This window comes from Nomascus leucogenys, chromosome 15, assembly GCF_006542625.1.
Source record: "Nomascus leucogenys isolate Asia chromosome 15, Asia_NLE_v1, whole genome shotgun sequence".
NCBI lineage: Eukaryota > Metazoa > Chordata > Mammalia > Primates > Hylobatidae > Nomascus > Nomascus leucogenys.
The window spans coordinates 40,432,592-40,451,990 of NC_044395.1; the positions used below are offsets into that span (position 1 = coordinate 40,432,592).

The following is a 19,399-nucleotide window of genomic DNA, read 5'->3' on the forward strand; positions in this document are numbered from 1 at the left end:
TTGTTTAGATATGACTGGGAATAATAATCTCTACTGTATTGGGTTATTCTGAAGATTAAATGATCAAAAAGCCTGGCACATGGTAGGCATTTATCAAGTGCTATTTTAAAAATGAGAAAACAGGAACATAGAAAAAGAGTGAATAAAATAATGAACACTTCCATGTTAAACCACCAAAATTGGTTAGCATGCAATCGACAGAGTCATAGATGTAGATTACCCACCTTTACCTTAGCCCAAATTGTCTTTTTTTTGTCCTGTCTTGTTTTCTTTTCGTTTTTGTTTTTGTTTTTTGTGTCCTGTGGAATCCAGTGTCCTGGCTTGTTTTATGTGAAGCTTTCCTTGACTCCAGTGGGTAGAATTCATCACTTAAAGTGAGTCTTTGAGTTTCCACTGTAATTAAGAAATCAGATATCAGTTAAGCTTGTTGGTTTGTGTTTTTAAAAAAATAATCTGTTTTTCTCTCAGCTTGCTGTTTTTGGTGTTCTGCAGTTTCACTGTGATGAATCTAAAGATGGTATTCTTGTTTATCCTGCTTAGCAATTACTGGGCTTCATGAATCTCTGAACTGGTATCTTCCATCACTTCTAGAAAATCCTTAGCTATTATCCCTTCAGATATTACCTCTATGCTATTCTTATTCTCCTTACAAGTCTTCAGTTAAATAATTATAAGACCTTTTTACTCTCTCCTCGCATGACTCTTGTATTTTGTTTTCTCTTTCTGTGCTACCTTCTGAATAATTATTTCTGATCACTTTTTTTTTTTTTTTTTTTTTTTTTTTTGAGACAGAGTCTCTCTCTGTCGCCTAGGCTGGAATGTGGTGGCATCATCTTGGCTCACTGCAACCTCTGCCTCCTGGGGTTCAAACAATTTTCCTGCCTTAGCCTCCCGAGTCGCTGGGATTACAGGTGTGCACTACCACACCTGGCTAATTTTTGTATTTTTAGTAGAGACAAGGTTTTACTGTGTTGGCTAGTCTGGTCTTAAACTCCTGGCTTCATGTGATCCTCCTGCCTCGGCCTCCCAAAGTGCTGGGATTACAGGCATGAGCCACCTTACCCAGCCTATTTGGTTCTTTTAAAATATGCTCTGTCACTTTAAATAGTTTTTAGAAGTTTTCTGAAGATATTTTTAGGCCTGTTTTTAATTTTTCGTGTGTATACAGTAGGGATTTTTTTTGTTATTTTGTATCTGATAACCTAGTGTCTGAATGTCTTTGGCCTCTTTCTGTTGTCTGTTTCTGTTGGTTCTCATTTATGGTGACTTATTTCCTTCCACGCCTTGTTATTTACTGTCCCTAGAAAATTATCAACAGGAATAATTTGAGACCTTGGATGAAGCCATCTTCCTTCAGAGAATATTCACGTTTGTTTCTCTAGGTTTGTAGGGCACCACAGGTCTTAGACCACGTTAAGCTAAATTTGAGGGTTTCTTGGACCAGTCAGGTGATACGTACTTCTAACTAAAATGCAGGTTCAGTCACTTGCTGCTTGCAAAGTCCAATTAACAAAAGCAAGGTGTGGTATAAAGAAAGTGACTTTTTATTCCAAAGCGAACTTAGGGGAAGAAATACAGGCTTCCTACCTTAAGGGTACTGCTTCCCCCTTTGCAGCAGAAAGTGGACGCTTTTAAAGGGGGCCTATCAGGAATGGCATGCAGGGGAGGAAGCGAGCAAGTGGGGGGTCTGCATGCTAGTTTGGTGTCTTATCTACCAGGCAGCTGAATTGGCATCTTCATGGGTAGAAATAGGCTATAAAGGTGGCCGAAAACTCTCTAGATTGGCGAGAGTTTCATAGCAGGACTTTGGGTTGTAAATCGACTGTTATCTCTAGAGGTAAACCCCTGGTGGGTGATAGTTCCTACTCTGGAGCTTCCAAACACATAGTTAGATGAATTCCCCTTTTAGGGAGTCTCTGATGAAGAGGAAATAAAAGACTATAGTTGCATTTCTAAAGAACTAAGTAGAAAGTGGGGGAAAGGAGAAAAGAAGAGAGAGAAAAAGTAATGAACTATCTCTTAGAAAAATGAGGGTAATCAGGCAGGAGAAGGAAATAAAGGGTATTCAATTAGGAAAAGAGGAAGTCAAATTGTCCCTGTTTGCAGATGACATGATTGTATATCTAGAAAACCCCATTGTCTCAGCCCAAAATCTCCTTAAGCTGGTTAGCAACTTCAGCAAAGTCTCAGGATACAAAATCAATGTACAAAAATCACAAGCATTCTTGTACACCAATCACAGACAGAGAGCCAAATCATGAGTGAACTCCCATTCACAATTGCTTCAAAGACAATAAAATACCTAGGAATCCAACTTACAAGGGATGTGAAGGACCTCTTCAAGGAGAACTACAAACCACTGCTCAATGAAATAAAAGAGGATACAAACAAATGGAAGAACATTCCATGCTCATAGGTTGGAAGAATCAATATCGTGAAAATGGCCATACTGCCCAAGGTAATTTATAGATTCAATGCCATCCCCATCAAGCTACCAATGACTGTCTTCACAGAATTGGAAAAAACTACTTTAAAGTTCATATGGAACCAAAAAAGAGCTGGCATCGCCAAGTCAATCCTAAGCCAAAAGAACAAAGCTGGAGGCATCATGCTACCTGACTTCAAACTATCCTACAAGGCTACAGTAACGAAAACAGCATGGTACTGGTACCACAACAGAGTCATAGATCAATGGAACAGAACAGAACCCTCAGAAATGATGCCGCATATCTACAACTATCTGATCTTTGACAAACCTGACAAAAACAAGCAATGGGGAAAGGATTCCCTATTTAATAAATGGTGCTGGGAAAACTGGCTAGCCATATGTAGAAAGCTGAAACTGGATCCCTTCCTTACACCTTATACAAAAATTAATTCAAGATGGATTAAAGACTTAAATGTTAGACCTAAAACCATAAAAACCCTAGAAGAAAACCTAGGCAGTACCATTCAGGACATAAGCATGGGCAAGGACTTCATGTTTAAAACACCAAAAGCAGTGGCAACAAAAGCCAAAATTGACAAATGGGATCTAATTAAACTAAAGAGCTTCTGCACAGCAAAAGAAACTACCATCAGAGTGAACAGGCAACCTACAGAATGGGAGAAAATTTTTGCAACCTACTCATCTGACAAAGGGATAATATCCAGAATCTACAATGAACTCAAACAAATTTACAAGAAAAAAACAACCCCATCAAAAAGTGGGCGAAGGACATGAACAGACACTTCTGAAAAGAAGACATTTATGCAGCTAAAAAACACATGAAGAAATGCTCATCATCACTGGCCATCAGAGCAATGCAAATCAAAACCACAATGAAATACCATCTCACACCAGTTAGAATGGCCATCATTAAAAAGTCAGGAAACAACAGGTGCTGGAGAGGATGTGGAGAAATAGGAACACTTTTACACTGTTGGTGGGACTGTAAACTAGTTCAACCATTGTGGAAGTCAGTGTGGCGATTCCTCAGGGATCTCGAACTAGAAATACCATTTGACCCAGCCATCCCATTACTGGGTATATACCCAAAGGACTATAAATCATGCTGCTCTAAAGACACATGCACACGTATGTTTATTGTAGCACTATTCACAATAGCAAAGACTTGGAACCAACCCAAATGTCCGACAACGATAGATTGGATTAAGAAAATGTGGCACATATACACCATGGAATACTATGCAGCCATAAAAAATGATGAGTTCATGTCCTTTGTAGGGACATGGATGAAACTGGAAAACATCATTCTCAGTAAACTATCGCAAGGATAGAAAACCAAACGCCGCATGTTCTCACTCATAGGTGGGAATTAAACAATGAGAACTCATGGACACAGGAAGGGGAACATCACACTCCGGGGACTGTTGTGGGGTGGGGGGAGGGGGGAGGGACAGCATTAGGAGATATACCTAATGCTAAATGACGAGTTAATGGGTACAGCAAGCCAACATGGCACATGGATACATATGTAACAAACCTGCACATTGTGCACATGTACCCTAAAACCTAAGGTATAATAATAAAATAAAATAGAATAAAATAAAGAAAAATGAGGGTACTCAGTTACATGCTTATGAAATCCTGTTTACCTCTGCTTCTCTCTTTAACCACTGGGGCTCCACCTTAGGAAGGGAAATGCATCAGGGTTTTCACTTTGGGCAGCCATGGGCTATGGTAGCCCTCTCTCTTTTTCTTCAGGATTCTCAAAACCAATGTTAACATTTTCCCAATTGAAAAGTGAAATCAGGGAAAGGACTCTGCTTACCTCTCTGAGTTCTAGCTTTTCTTCAGTTTTGGCCTGGTAATTCCTTGCTATGTGATCAGTTCTTCAATGCCATTGAGAATTTTTTTTTTTTTTTAATGTTTGAGGTACTAATTTGGATTGTTGTCAGCAGAAGTGAGTTTGAAGACAATGAGAGATCATTTTGTCTGAATAACCTAGCCTGCAATGACTGTTACCCATTGACAACATAGAATAAAGCTTCTATTTGTGTAGAAAGACTGGAGACCAGTTATGATGCCTTAAAAGTTTTACAGAATGGCTTGACTAATTTTTTTAAGGAAACAGTATTCATCTATGAAAAGAGGCTATGTAAATAAACTAAATATGAAACGTCAGATTTCCTGAATTATGTTGTAAGCAAAAATCTTATTATGGTACCTTTTGCAGCAGAGCATGATGGTTAAGAATGCAGGCTCTGGAGTCAGGCCCATTGGGTCAGTCACAGCCAGCTCTTTACTGCTGGCTCAGCACCCTTGCACTGTAAGTGCTGTGAGAAAGGGGTCTGCATCATTCCTCCTCATCACTGTATCCACTATATTTGGCATATAACATAGTAGATGCTTGTTAAATACTTGACAGTGACTGAGTAAAAATAACTTAGAGATTGTGTAGCATAAGGGTTAAGACCATGGTTCTAAAGTCAGGAAGATCTTGGTTTGGATCGTGACTTCTCAGTTTTACCAGTTGTGTGTCCTCCAGCAAATACGTTAAGTTTTTCATCTTTAGGAATGAGTGTTCTCATCTGTAGGATGGGACAATGATTGTGTCCACCTCATTGCGTTATTTTGAGGATTAATGAGAAAATGCTTGTGAAGTATCAGGCAGTGTCTATGCATATTAAGCCCTCAGTAAGTGCAAACTGGTGTTATTCTACAAGCATCAGATCCCTTAGCTATAAAACTGACAATGTTGTACTGACTTCAGAGTAATGATATTAAATGAGCTAAGTATTTACAGTACTGATCACAGCACCTTGTAAAAATGCGATTGATGATAGCTGTTATTAGTGGTAGTGTTTTGCAATAAGATTATGAAGATGAATATTATGTGAATCATTGGTCTAAATTTGTCTTTTATCTAATTGATTTGATACAATCGTTTTGCTAACTTAACTGATTACCTCCAGTACTAGGCCTTTTTTTGAAAAGTGAACTGATTTTTTAAGTATAAATTTGTGAAACATTTTTATCAGTTTGGATTTGGTGGGTTTTTTTTTAAGTCTCTGACAGAATACCTGTGGAGTAGTAACTATACTTGTCATCACTTTGGGACAGAAGCAACAAATTAAGACTGTAACTTCTAGATTTCTGTTTTAAATGGAGGAGCAAAGAGATAAAGGTCAAATTCTCTTATAACAAGGTCCATGGAGTATGGAAATTTGTTATTGTGCTGCAATTTTATTGGAAAAGATGGAAATTACACTTGTAGCCACAGGAGTTGTAAATGAGAGTTGACAGCCCAGATTTTTCCATTGAAGTTAGTCAGCAGAGGATAGTGGCTAAGTGAATAAAAGTACCTCTGAAGCCACTGCCTTTGCATTTCATTTATACCACTGTGGGTACCACTGCTGCTACTATGTTTGCTACCACAAATAGCTACATGTATTTGAATGCTTTCTATCTGCTAGACACTTCCTCTTACCCTCTCAGCAGTTTTCTGCAAGAAGTATTAACACTGTTTTACAGGTGAGGAAATTGAGTTTTAAAGAAGCCAAGGAGCTTGGCCATAGTCAAGCTAGTAAGTCAAAATGAGTCTAACTCCAAAACCAGAGCTTTTAACCACCACACTGTATTGTCTTCCTAACAGAACATAGTGCTTAGTTTTCTGATAAAATTATTTCACAAACATTCACTCATCTTTTGCCTTCCACAGGGATAAAAAGAAAGGTATCTTGTTTTCTAGGATCTCAGAGTTAGAGGAGTCAATGAATAAATATTGAACAGAAATATTCTTTGAAATCATCATGATCACTGCCTTTTTTGTTCAGTTGCTCTGTCTAGCCTTTTGAGTAGAGTAGGATGTGAAACCAGTAACTGAGTAAAGCAGATAAGAACACTGTTTCTGCCTCTCATTTCTCCTCTTAGATATTACAAGTTTGGGGATAGAACCTAGAATAGGAAACATGTGCAAACACAATAAATTTAGGTTAGATAGAAAGATTTGTTAGTTTTCTGACTAGGAAGGACTTTGCAGGATTTTTTGAGTATTTCTTTGTTTTTCTGTGCCCCATTTAGTTTGTGAGTTATCTTGGGGAAGATATTTTTGATATTAGCAAACTGGTAAGGTGTAGGAGAAAATAAACCTAAATTAGATGTTTGAAATTTATTGTAGGTTTTATTTTGTTTTGTTTTTTGAGATGGAGTTTCGCTCTGTTGCCCAGGCTGGAGCACAGTGGCACTATCTCGGCTCACTGCAACCTCTGCCTCCTGGGTTCAAGCGATTCTCCTGCCTCAGCCTCCCAAGTAGCTGGGATTACAGGCACCCGCCACCATGCCTGGCTAATTTTTATATATTTTTTAGTAGAGTTGGGGTTTCACCATGTTGGCCAGGCTGGTCTTGAACTCCTGGACCTCAAGTGATCCACCCGCCTCAGCCTCCCAAAGCACTGGGATTACAGGCGTGAGCCACTGTGCCTGGCCTTATTGTAGGTTTTGATGTCAAGGAAAAAGAAAGGGAAAGATAAAGAGCTAGCTAAACTTCAAGTATCTAACCAAGTTTAAAAGGAAAAAAGGTATGGATACAAAGGAATTTTTATCATAGAATGCTGTTTCCTAGAATTCTCCTCTGGAATATTTCTTAGATATTGAATATGGCTACTAAGGTAGAGGAAAATGAGAAACTACTGGAACCCCATGGCTCCTAATGTAGCAACAGGGATAAAGGTATCGTCAACAACAAAGAAGGGATTAGGAGGCTTGCCTTCAATACATTTGTAGTTCATTTGGTTAGGTGATTAGATTTTATCCTTCAGGTATTTTTCTATGAAATATTTTTAGTGTGTGTGTGTATTTATAAACACTACAGTATCTCAATAAGCTGGGAAATAATGAGACTGACAGTTGGGCATTGAGTTATGTGTACCTATAGTTCTGTTTCCCTTTAGATTTTTAAAAATATCAAATAGTTTTATAATTAGGCATCATGCAGTTTTGCAGATAGGACTCAGAAAATCTTTAGCTAAAGAAAGATGCAAGTTTTATAAGTTATTCTAAGAATAACATAATGCATGTTTCATCTTTTTCATTCTAGCCTTTAAATCTACAAGACAGCAGCCTTCCCGAAATGTCACTACTAAGAATTATTCAGAGGTAAGAAAAGAAGTTTTATAGTTGTGTATTAATAATTTATGTTTTCTGCATTATGAATTGTCAGCTCTCTGATTTACAAAGTAAATAAAAGAAGAAAAATTATGGAATATTAAAGCTGGAAGGAGCTTTACCAATTATCTCTAGGGCTTCCAGGATTTGATTTTTTTCTTGGTTGCTCTCTGTTTTTAAATAATGGTTATCATAGAAATCCATAAATGTTATGTATACAGTAATGTTTTCAAGGATAACAGTGTTGAACCCAAAGAGCTCATACATGGAATACTAATATTGAAGGTGAGTTCAATGGATATAGAGGTTTTTTCTATACTGGGTTTCCTTTTGTTACTTATCTTCCCAAAATACTAGCTGTGCCTTAACAGCTGATGCTAGACTTAAGATGAACGAAAAGGCTGGAGTCCAGCGATCCATGTGGTTTGCCCTAGGTTTAGTCTGGGCCTTCTGCTCTTCCTTTCGATTCCCAGAAGAGTCCAATATGGGCTTGATTCTCTTATTATTTCACTTTCAAAACTGTGTGTCTTAACTCATGAGCCAATACATCAGGGTTTCTCCATAGTGGCACTGTTGACATTTTGGACCAGATAATTCTTCGTTGTGAAGGATTGTCCTATGCATTGTAGGATATTTAACAGCATCCTTAGCTTCAGGGGCTGTTCGTTCAGTATTTGGTCTTTGGCTTCATCCTCATCTGTACTTAAGTTAGATGAAGTTATGGCAAATGTTTGTATCAAATGTCAAGATAACAGAAAATATAGAGAAATAGTATTTTGGGTGGTAGAGTCAACAGTCAGAAATACCTTTATTGGGTCTTAACACTAACAAATGGTATTTAAGAGGGACAAATTTAACAGAAAGAGATCTAGTATTTCCCACGTGGTCTGATACCTCATTTAAAGTTGGAGATGAAACACTGATGGTCTCACCTCTCATAAGAAACTAAGAGGAAAGTCACAAGGTCTGCATACGAGGCAATGCAAGTCATTCACCAATGTAACTGTGTTCCCTTAGGTGCTCAGGCTCCTGGGATGGCCAGGAGAGAGGTGAGCAGACAGTAACATTTGTGAATGAAGAGGGACATTGGAGGGAGGTCAGACTGAGTGTTAGTTTTAATGGTTATGGCTTTCTGTCTCCTTTTTTGTGGCTCATATATAACTCAAATTTAATCGTGTAATTCATTTCTTCATTTTCATTTTTATTCGGAGAGTCTATTCTCACAAAAACTGTTTGTTGCTTTGTTTCCTTGCCAGGTGATTGAGGTAGATGAATCAGATACGGAAGAAGACATTTTTCCTACCACTTCAAAGACAGATCAAAGGTAGGTGCAGTGATTTTCTGCAAAAAGAAACATCTGAAAAAAATTTAAAATTATCTAGAATTCCAAAGTTACACATTTTTCTATGCCATATAAGTTTAACAGACTTATTTTCAACTAGCAAAGTATGTAGAGAAATGAAAACAGACCAAGGGCTAGTTTATAGAGTTGATGCGGCATTAGTACAAGGATTTTCAGTGAAAATTGAAATAGCCTGTAATTTTTTTCCTTCTGGCTTTATTAGTGCTTTTCTTTCTTTTTATTTATTTATTTATTTTTTGAGACAGTGCCTCACTCTGTTGCCTAGACTGGAGTGCAGTAGTGCGATCTTGGCTCACTGCAACCTCCACCTCCTGGGCTCCAGCAATTCTCCCACCTCAGCCTCCTGAATAGTTGGGATTACAGCCATGCACCACCACACCTGGCTAATTTTTTGTATTTTTGGTAGACACAGGGTTTTGTCATGTTGCCCAAGCTGGTCTTGAACTCCTGAGGTCAGGTGATCCATCCACCTCAACCTCCCAAAGTGCTTGGATTACAGATGTGAGCCACCGCGCTTGGCCTCAGTGCTTTTCTTAATGGAAGACTATGTTCTCTCCAAGTAACAGAAAATAATTTTGTATTTTGCTAACATTTGATTTCAGCTTTTTGTCATTGTCTTATTTTTATATTCTCAACTACACATGGTGCTGTATTAAACACTAAAAAGGGGATCACACAGACTCAGTCTGCCCTCAGAGGACTTGCATGCTCTTCCTGTGTGTTTTGGGATTTTTTGCCCATTGCTGTTAAGCCTGACTTGATTCACTATTACCATTTGCTTTTGTACATTAACATTTTGGTTGAATACTGCTTAACAAAAGCTCGATTAATGAGAATTTCTACTTAATAAATTAATCAACTTCCTTATTTTATACTTATTTTCTGTTTGAGCATTATATTAGGTCTGATGAGGGAAGGGCATAATGAATGTTTTAATATGGCCTCTGCCTTCGGGTAACTTCAATTGTAGTGAAAAAGAGAAATGAACATATTTGAATTCATCAGAGAATGAATTAGTACATAATTAGGTGTAGAATTTTATATTACAGACCTGTAAGTGTGAGTGCTTATGGGCTGGTGAAAAGAGGAACAAGAAATATGGGCTAGAAGAAGCAGCTTCATGGAGGGAGTAAAATTGACCTGAGGTTTCAAAGATAAGATTTGGCTTAGTAGGGTGGAGAATGATGGTCCCAGCTGAGAGTAAGGGCATGAGCAGGAACTCCAGAAAGAAGGGTGATTGAGGAAAAAGCCTTATATCAGTGTTTCTCAAGCTTTTTTTTCATGATCTCAGCCATTTCTTGATTATCCAAGGAGAAGAATTAAGTAACTTAGATGTAAGTCAATTTCTCCCTAACATTAGAAATTAAATACTTAAAGAATGAAATTTTTTTGGGTACGGTTGAGTTTGAGAGGGCCAAAAACTATTGTAATAGCTATGGTTTTTCATCCCACTCTATCCCCTGGAGCCAGTTTTTATTCTTTGTGATATTGACCCCACTGAGAATATAAGCTGCATGTGACTTAAAGGTTAATGTTAGAACAAGTGTAAGTATAGTTCCATGTTCACTTATTAGATCCTTTAAACATCATGCTAGGTTCTGGGGATAGAAAGATAAATGTTTCTTCCTTCAAGGAATTTACACTTTAGTGGTATGCTAATTACAGGGCACTGCTAATCCACCAAGATAAATGTTTTATTCAGGTGTAATGAAATCTAAGGGATGTGCCAGTATCTTCTTGGGAAAGGTCATTGAAGGTTTTACAAAGAAGATAGGTGGCATTTGAGCTGGTGATCAGCCGATCAGTTAGCACGCATTAAAGGAAACGATCTGGTGTACAGAGAAGAAACAGTGGCATAGGACACGGGCATCTACTTTGAAGGATGGTCAGGGAAAGCCTCTGAGGAGGCTACATTTAAGCTGAAATTTTAATAAGGGAAACGTGGCCTTGAGAAAAGCAGAGGGGCAAGTGCCTGCAGCCTGTATTAGTCCATTTTCTCACTGCTGATAAAGACATACCGGAGACTGGGCAATTACAAAACAAAGAGGTTTAGTGGACTCAAATTTCTACATAGCTGGGGAGGCCTCACAATCATGGCAGAAGGTGAAAGGCATGTCTCACATGGCAGCAGACAAAAGAAGAGAAAAAGAGCCAAGTGAAAGATCTTGTGAGACTTATTCACTACCACGAGAATAGTATGGGGGAACTGCCCCTGTGATTCAATTATCTCCCACCAGGTCCCTCCCAGAATACTTAGGAGTTATGAGAGCTACAATTCAAGATGAGATTTGGGTAGGGACACAGCCAAACCATATCACAGTCTATTGAAGAAGCAAGTTTAATAATGTTATTTAGGAGCCAGTGACTAAAGTGTGGTGGAAAAGGAGGTGGTTTGAGATGAGAATAGAAAAGAGAGGCAGGGTAAATCATGCTGCAGGAACAGGTGAGCACTACAAAGGTTTTGGATGTTATTATAAATGCAGTGGGAATCCACAGAAGGATTTTAAGAGAGGAGTGGCACCTTCTGATTTACATTTACAAAGGATCACTGTGGTTGCAGAACAAGTGTAAACAAGCTTACCTGAAAGGAGGGTGCTCCCGATAGCCCGAGCTAAGAGATGATGGAGGCTTGCACAGGCTGGTGGTAGGTGAAGTGGAGAAAACAGATGGTTTCAGGATATGTTTTGAAGATAGACATGAGAAAACTTGAGGATGGATTAAATATTTGGAGTGAGGGAGAATAAGGAATCAAGATTGATTTTCTGGTTTCTTGCTTGAGCATTTACATTGTGCCATATATTGAGAAGGTCATAAAAGAAGGAAGGACAGATGTGTTGTAGGGAATGATAGGCATATAATTAAAAGTTCCACTTTAGATATGAAAAGTTCGAGATGCCTACAAACTTACATGAAGGGAGGTTATAGGCAATTGAATGTGTGAATTCAGAACTCAGATAAGGGTTTTGTTTTGTTTTGTTTTTTTGAGACGGAGTCTCGCTCTGTCTCCCAGGCCGGAGTGCAGTGGCAAGATCTCAGCTCACTGCAAGCTCTGCCTCCTGGATTCACACGATTCTCCTGCCTCAGCCTCCCGAGTAGCTGGGACTACAGGCCCTGCTACCATGCCCGGCTAATTTTTTGTATTTTTAGTAGAGACGGGGTTTCACCGTGTTAGCCAGGATGGTCTCGATCTCCTGACCTCGTGATCCGCCCGCCTCAGCCTCCCAAAGTGCTGGGATTACAGCCATGAGCCACCGTGCCCAGCCCAGATAAGGGGTTTGAAATGATACTTAGATTTACCTCTGGACAGCATGCAGATGGTACTTAAAACCATTGGGATGGATAGGATCACCTCATAAAAGAAGGCAGAGCAGAAGAGGGTTTGTTTTCCTAGTCTGCAGTTTTAACCTTACTCAACCTTTGGGTAGAGTAGAAAAAAACAATAAAGACATAAGAAAAATCCAGGAGAGTATAGAGTTGCAGAAGGCTGTACTGGCCTTTATAGGAGTAAAAAAATACCAAGATGGGCACAGATGCAAGTCATTTTATATGTTTATGGTAAGTAGTGGAGGGACTTATTTTAGCTCACGAAGGTTTACTTGAATTTCTCAAGCTCATTTCTGTGTATTTAACAGGACTCCTTTGGTTCTAGCTGATAGAAACCAACCAGATTCTCTTACAGAGAAGGAGATTTATTGGAAGATTATCAGGATACCTCAGGTTTTGGAAGGAAGTAAGGGCCCCTTTCTGAGTCCTTGTTTGGTTGTTCTTGTCTTTGTAAATTGAAGCACACACAAATCAGATCTAGCTTTCTAAGTTTTTTTTTTTTCCAGAAATGGATCAAAATGCTATTTTGATATTTTTTATATATTCTTAAGGATATTAAAGAAAAAATAGTTTGCTTTTGATATCACAGTAGATTGTTTACTTTTCAGCTGTATAAATGTCTGCTGATTTCTTTAGACATGAAATAGTAATATAACTCACAGTTGTTTGGCACTTCCTATGTGCCAGGCACTTCTCTGAGCATTTTACACATGAATTAGCTTATGTAGTGCTCACAACTTCCCCAGGAGATAGATCATAGTTATAACTTTATCATCCCCATTTTACAGATGAAGTGTGAAGCACACTGGCTAAGTAACTTACCTAAGGTCACCCAACTAGTCATACAAGCCAGGCATTGTGACCCCAAACTCATCTCTGTTGTTGCTTCTTGGTACAGTAACTAACTTCTCTGGCCATTGTGCAAGCAATAAGAATCACTTAAGTTTTGAGAGGCTGTTTAAAATTTTGGAGGCAATTTCCAAAATTGACATTTTGGAAACACATCAGAAATCAGCTTTGGCAGATTGGTGTTTCTAATTACAGCATCTAAATGATAATTTAGACTGTTTTTGCAGAATTTTTTAGTAATTGCAGGTTATGCATGGTGTTTTATTTATAATTTAAACTATTTAAGCTCTGCCACTTACTAGAGTGGACCTTGATAAATGTGCTGATCTGCTACCTCTGAACTTTAGTTGCTCTTCAAGTTTGGCTGATAAATCCTTCTGTCCTTTCCTTTTGTGCAAAGGACCTGTGAATTTTTCTGTTTACTTCTGACATAAGATCTCGTGATTCTCATTCTTTTTTCCAGATAAAACTTTTGGACATATTTCTTTTGCTATAATGACATCCCAAAGCATGTTAATAAAATTGTAGACTAAGAATTTATAAACACTACTTTTATTGAAGACAGGAATCAGCAGACTTTTTCTTAATGGGCCAGATAGGGAGTATTTTAGGCTTGGCAGGTCAAGAGGCAAAACCAGGGATATTATATAGGTAGACACTTGTATAACCATTTAAAATGTAACCATTTCAAAATGTGAAAACCATTCTTAGCTTATAGGCCATAAAAAAAACAAAACCTGGTGGTGGGCTAGATTTGCTTACTGGCCCCGATCTAAAATGACTTAAATTTCTTATTAATTAAAAGACATAGGAATTTACTACAAGTTAAGCTTTGTAAGAGTAGGAATCCGCTGGGCGTGGTGACTCACGCCTGTAATCCTAGCCCTTTGGGAGGCTGAGGTAGGCGGATCATGAGGTCAAGAGATAGAGGAGATAGAGACCATCCTGGCCAACATGGTGAAACCTCGTCTCTACTAAAAATACAAAAATTAGCCGGGCATGGTGGCATGCTGAGGGGGCTGATGCAGGAGAATCACTTGAACTGGGAGGTGGAGGTTGCAGTGAGCCGAGATGGTGCCACTGCACTCCAGCCTGGCGACAGAGCGAGACTCGATCTCAAAAAAAAGAGTAAAAAGAGTAGGAATTATGATTTTCTTATTAACTGAGATTTGAATAGAAAATATTTCAATGTTCCTATGGTTTTCAGAAGTGGAAGATGGTAATGGATACATTTTGGTATATGATAAGTACTATAATAATATAAGTAAGTATCGTTGTAGTACTTAATATGTGTCAGGCACTGTTCTAAGTGTTTAAGCATATTAAAACATTTAGTCTTTATAAAACAAATATCCCCATTTTACAATGAGGAAATTGAAGCACAGAGAAGTTAAGTAACTTGCTCAAAGCCACATAGGTAGTAAAGGGCAAAACCAGAATTCAAACCTCGGCCCCAGAGTCCTTTTCCTTACAGTTAAGTTTTTTTGCCTCTAATGTAGATTTTAAGGGAATTGTGTGTTATTTATATTCATGGCAGCTGCTGGATTGAAAAACTTAGCCAGAAAGGCACACTTGATGAATTATGTAGTTCACTGTGTTTGTTTTTGCTTTTGTTTTGCCTCAGGTGGTCCAGCACATCATCCAGCAAAATCATGTCCCAGAGTCAAGTATCGAAAGGAGTTGATTTTGAATCAAGTGAGGTAAATAAGTAATATTGTTAAATTTTAATTAATTTTCAACTTTATAAAATTTAAATAGAGACTGCCAGCTAGTTGCTGAACTTTTATTTCTTTGATAAATAACTTCATCTTTTACGTTCAGGGAGTACGTGTGCAGGTTTGTTACATGGGAATTGCGTGATGCTGAGGTTTGGTACAGATCCCATCACCCAGGTAGTGAGCAGTAGGCAGTTTTCCAACACACATCCTACTCTCAGCCTCCCCTCTCTAGTAGTCCCCAGTGTCTGTTGTTCCCATCTTCATGTCCACGTGAACTCAGTGTTTAGCTCCCACTTATAAGTGAGGACATGTGGTATTTGGTTTTCTGTTCCTGTTAATTTGCTTAGGATAGTGGCCTCCAGCTGCAAAGGACATAATTTTGTTCTTTTTATGGCTGCATAGTGTTCCATGTTACATATGTACCACCATTTTCTTTATCCAATCCATATTGATGGGCACTTAAGTTGATTCCATGTCTTTGCTACTGTAAGTGCTGCAGTAAACATATGAGTGCATGTGTCTTTATGGTAGAATGATTTCTTTTCCTTTGGTTATATAGCCAGTAATGGGATTGCTGGGTCAAATGGTAGCTGTGTTTTAAGTTCTTTGAGAAATTTCCAAATGGCTTATAATGGCTGAACGAATTTACATTCCAACAGTGTATAAGCATTCCCTTTTCTTGACAACCTCACTAGCATCTGTTGTTTTTTGACTTTTTAGTAATAGCCATTCTGACTGGTGTGAAATGGTGTCATTGTGGTTTTGATTTACATTTCTCTGATGATTAGCGATGATAAGCACATTTTGTTGTTTGTTGGCTGCTTTGTATGTCTTCTTCTTTGTAATGTGCCTGTTCATGTCCTTTGCCCATTTTCTTATGAAGTTATTTGATTTTTCCTTACTGATTTATTTACATTCCTTTTAGATTCTTGATATTACACCTTTGTTGGATGCATATTTTGTGAATATTTTCTCCCATTCTGTAGGCTTTTTGTTTACTCTGCTGATAGTTTCTTTTCTCTTTTTTTTTTTCTGAGATGGAGTTTCACTCTTGTTGCCTGGGCTGGAGTGCAATGGTGCGACCTTGGCTCGCTGCAATCTCCGCCTCCTGGGTTCAAGCAATTCTCCTGCCTCAGCCTCCCAAGTAGCTGGGATTACAGGTGCGCATCACCACGCCTGGCTAATTTTTTGAATCTTTAGTACAGACAGGGTTTCACCATGTTGGCCAGGCTGGTCTCAAACTCCTGACCTTATGATCTGCCTGCCTCAGCCTCCCAAAGTGCTAGGATTACGGACGTGAGCCACTGTGCCCAGCCTGGTAGTTTATTTTACTGTGCAGAAGCTCTTTAGTTTAATGAGGTCCTACTTGTCCATTTGTGTTTTTGTTGCAGTTGCTTTTGGGGACTTAGCCAAAAATTATTTGCCAACACCAATGTTGAGAAGGGTATTTTCTTGGTTTTCTTCTAGGATTATTATAGTTTGAGGTCTTACTATAAAATCTTTAATTCATCTTGAGTTAATTTTTGTATATGGTGAAAGGTAGGGATCCATTTTCTTCTGCACATTGCTAGCCAGTTATCTAGCACCATTTATTGAATAGGGAGTCCTTTCCCCATTGCTTGTTTTTGTCAGCATTGTCAAAGATCAGATGGCTATAGATGCGCAGCTTTATTTCTGAGTTCTCTGTTCTGTTCCATTGGTTTGTGTGTCTGTTCTTGTACCAGTACCGTATTGTTTTGGTTACTATAGCCTTATAATATAGTTCAAAGTTGGGTAGTGTTATACTTCTGGCTTTGTTCTTTTTGCTTAGGGTTGCTTTGTCTATCTGGGTTCTTCTTTGGTTCCATGTGAATTTTAGAATAGTTTTTTTCTAATTTCTGTGAAAAATGACATTGGTAGTTTGATAGGGATAGCATTGAATCTGTAGGTAGCCCTGGGCAGTATAGTCATTTTAATGATACTGATTCTTCCAGTTCCTAAGCATGGAATGTTTTTGCATTTGTGTTATCTGTGATTTCTTTCAGCAGTGTTTCATAGTTCTCCTTGTAGAGATCTTTCACCTCCTTGGTTAGCTATATAGCTATGTATTTAATTTTGCTGTAGCTATTGTAAATGGGATTGTGTTCTTGATTTGACTCTCAGTTTGAACGTTACTGGTGTATAGAAATGCTACTGACTTTTGTACACTTTTTTTTTTCAATTCTGAAACTTTGCTGAAGTCGTTTATCAGTTCTAGGAGCCTTTTGGCAGAGTCTTTAGGGTTTTCCAGGTATAGAATCATATCGTCAGCAAAACGAGATAGTTTGACTTATTTTCCTCTTTGGATGCCTTTTCTTTCTTTCTCTTGCCTGATTGCTCTGGCTAGGACCTCCAGTACTATGTTGAATAGGAGTGGTGAGAGTGGGCATTCTTGTCTTTTTCCAGTTCTCAGGGAGAATGGTTCTAGCTTTTACTTGTTCAGCATGATGTTGGCTGTGGATTTTCATAGATGGCTCTTATTATTTTGAGGTATGTTCCTTCAGTGCCTAGTCTGTTGAGGGTTTTCATCATGAAGGGATGTTGGATTTTATCAAAAGCTTTTTCTGTGTCTGTTGAAGTGATCATATCATTTTTGATTTTAATTCTGCTTTTGTGGTGAGTCACATTTATGCATTTGCATATGTTGAATCAACCTTGTATCCCAAGAATAAAGCGTACTTGATCATGGTATATTAACTTTTTGATGTGCTGTGAGATTCGGTTTGCTAGTTTCTTGAGGATTTTTGCATCTGTGTTCATCAGGGATATTGGACTGAAGTTTTCTTTTTTTGTTGTGTCTCTGCCAGATTTTGGTATCAGGCTGATGCTGGCTTTGTAGAATGTTTTAGGGAGGAGCCCCCCTCGATTTTTTTGGAATAATTTCTGTAGGATCGGTACCAGTTCTTTGTATGTCTGATAGAATATGGCTGTGAATCCATGTAGTCTAGGGCTTTTTTGGTTGGTCAGTTTTTTATTACTGATTAATTTCAGAATTTATTATTGGTCTGTTCAGGTTTTCACTTTCTTCCTGGTTCAGTCTTGGGAGGTTGTGTGTTTTGAGGGATTTATCCATTTCCTGTAGATTTTCTGCTGTGTGTGAATAGTTATTCATAGTAGTCTCTAAAGATCTTTTGTATTTCTGTGGGGTCAATTGTAATGTCATCTTTGTCATTTCTGATTGTACTTATTTGGATCTTCTCTTTTTTTCCTTTGTTAATCTAGCTAGCAGCCTATCAATTTTGTTTATTGTTTTAAAGAACCAATTCTTGATTTCATTGATCTTTGGTATGGATTTTTGCATCTCAGTTTTGTTCAGTTCTTCTCTAATTTATTTCTTTTCTTCTGCTAATTTGGGGGCTGTTTTGTTCTTTATTTCTAGTTCCTCTAGGTACAATGTTAAATTGTTAATTTGATTTAAATTAACAAATTAAATTGTTAATTTGATTCCCTTAATGAAGGCGTTTAGTTCTGCAAGCTTTCCTTTTAACAGTTTTAGCTGCATCCCTAAGATTTTGTAAGTTGTGATTCAATTTTTATTTTCATTAATGAAATTAATTTCATTAATTAATGAATGAATTTTTATTAATTTCAAAGAATTTTTTTATTTCTGCCTTAGTTTCATTATTGATCCAGGAGTTATCCAGGAGTAAATTGTTTAAGTTCCATGTATTTGTGTAGTTTTGAGAGATCTTCTTAATATTGATATCTTTTTTTATTGCACTGTGGTCCAAGAGTATACTTGGTATGATTTTGATTTTTTTGAATTTATTTAGACTGACTTTATGACTGAACACGTGATCTATCTTAGAATATGTTCGGTGTGTAGTTGGGAAGAATTTGTATCCTGCAGTTATTGGATGATGAAGTATTTTGTAGCTGTTAATTAGGTCTAATTGGTCAAATGTCAAGTTTAAGTCCTGAATTTGTTAGTTTTCTGCCTGGATGTTCTTTCTAACACTATCAGTGGGGTGTTGAAGCCTCCCACTATTACTGTGTTGCTGTCTGAGTCTTTTTTTAGGTTAAGAAGAACTTGATTTATGAATCTGGGCGTGTATATATTTGGCGTAGTTAGGTCTTCCTGTTGAATCAAACCATTTATCATTATGTAATGCCCTTCTTTGTCCCTTTTTACTGTTGGTTGGTTTAAAGTCGGCTATATCTGATAAAAGAGTTGTGACTCCTGCTCTTTTTTGTTTCTCCTTTGCATGTTAGATATTTCTCCATCCCTTTACTATGAGCCTGTGTGTGTCATTACATGTGAAATGGGTCTCTTGATGACAGCAGTCAGGTCTTGTCCTTTTATCCAACTTGCCACTGTATTCCTTTTAAGTAGGGACATTTAGACAATTTATATTCAGAGTCAGTATTGATATATGGGATTTTGATCCTGCCATTGTATTGTTAACTGGTGGTTTTGTAGACTTGATTATGTAGTTGCTTTATAGTGTCTCTAAGCTATGTGCTTAAGTGTGTTTTTGTGGTAGTAGGTGGTGTTTTTTTGTTTCCATGTTTAGCACT

The 19,399-nt window shown here is 37.9% G+C and overlaps 1 protein-coding gene across 4 annotated transcripts in view; it reads left to right on the forward strand.

Moving 5' to 3' along the window:
• MRE11 (MRE11 homolog, double strand break repair nuclease) overlaps window positions 1–19,399 on the forward strand; it is a 336,343-nt gene that overhangs the window by 311,359 nt on the left and 5,585 nt on the right. For all 4 annotated transcript variants that reach the window (XM_030794530.1, XM_003253007.4, XM_012495886.2 and 1 more), the window contains 3 exons: window positions 7,542–7,600; window positions 8,866–8,933; window positions 14,770–14,845. In XM_030794530.1, coding sequence (XP_030650390.1) covers window positions 7,542–7,600; window positions 8,866–8,933; window positions 14,770–14,845 — 203 coding nt within the window. The remainder of the gene's footprint in view (window positions 1–7,541; window positions 7,601–8,865; window positions 8,934–14,769; window positions 14,846–19,399) is intronic.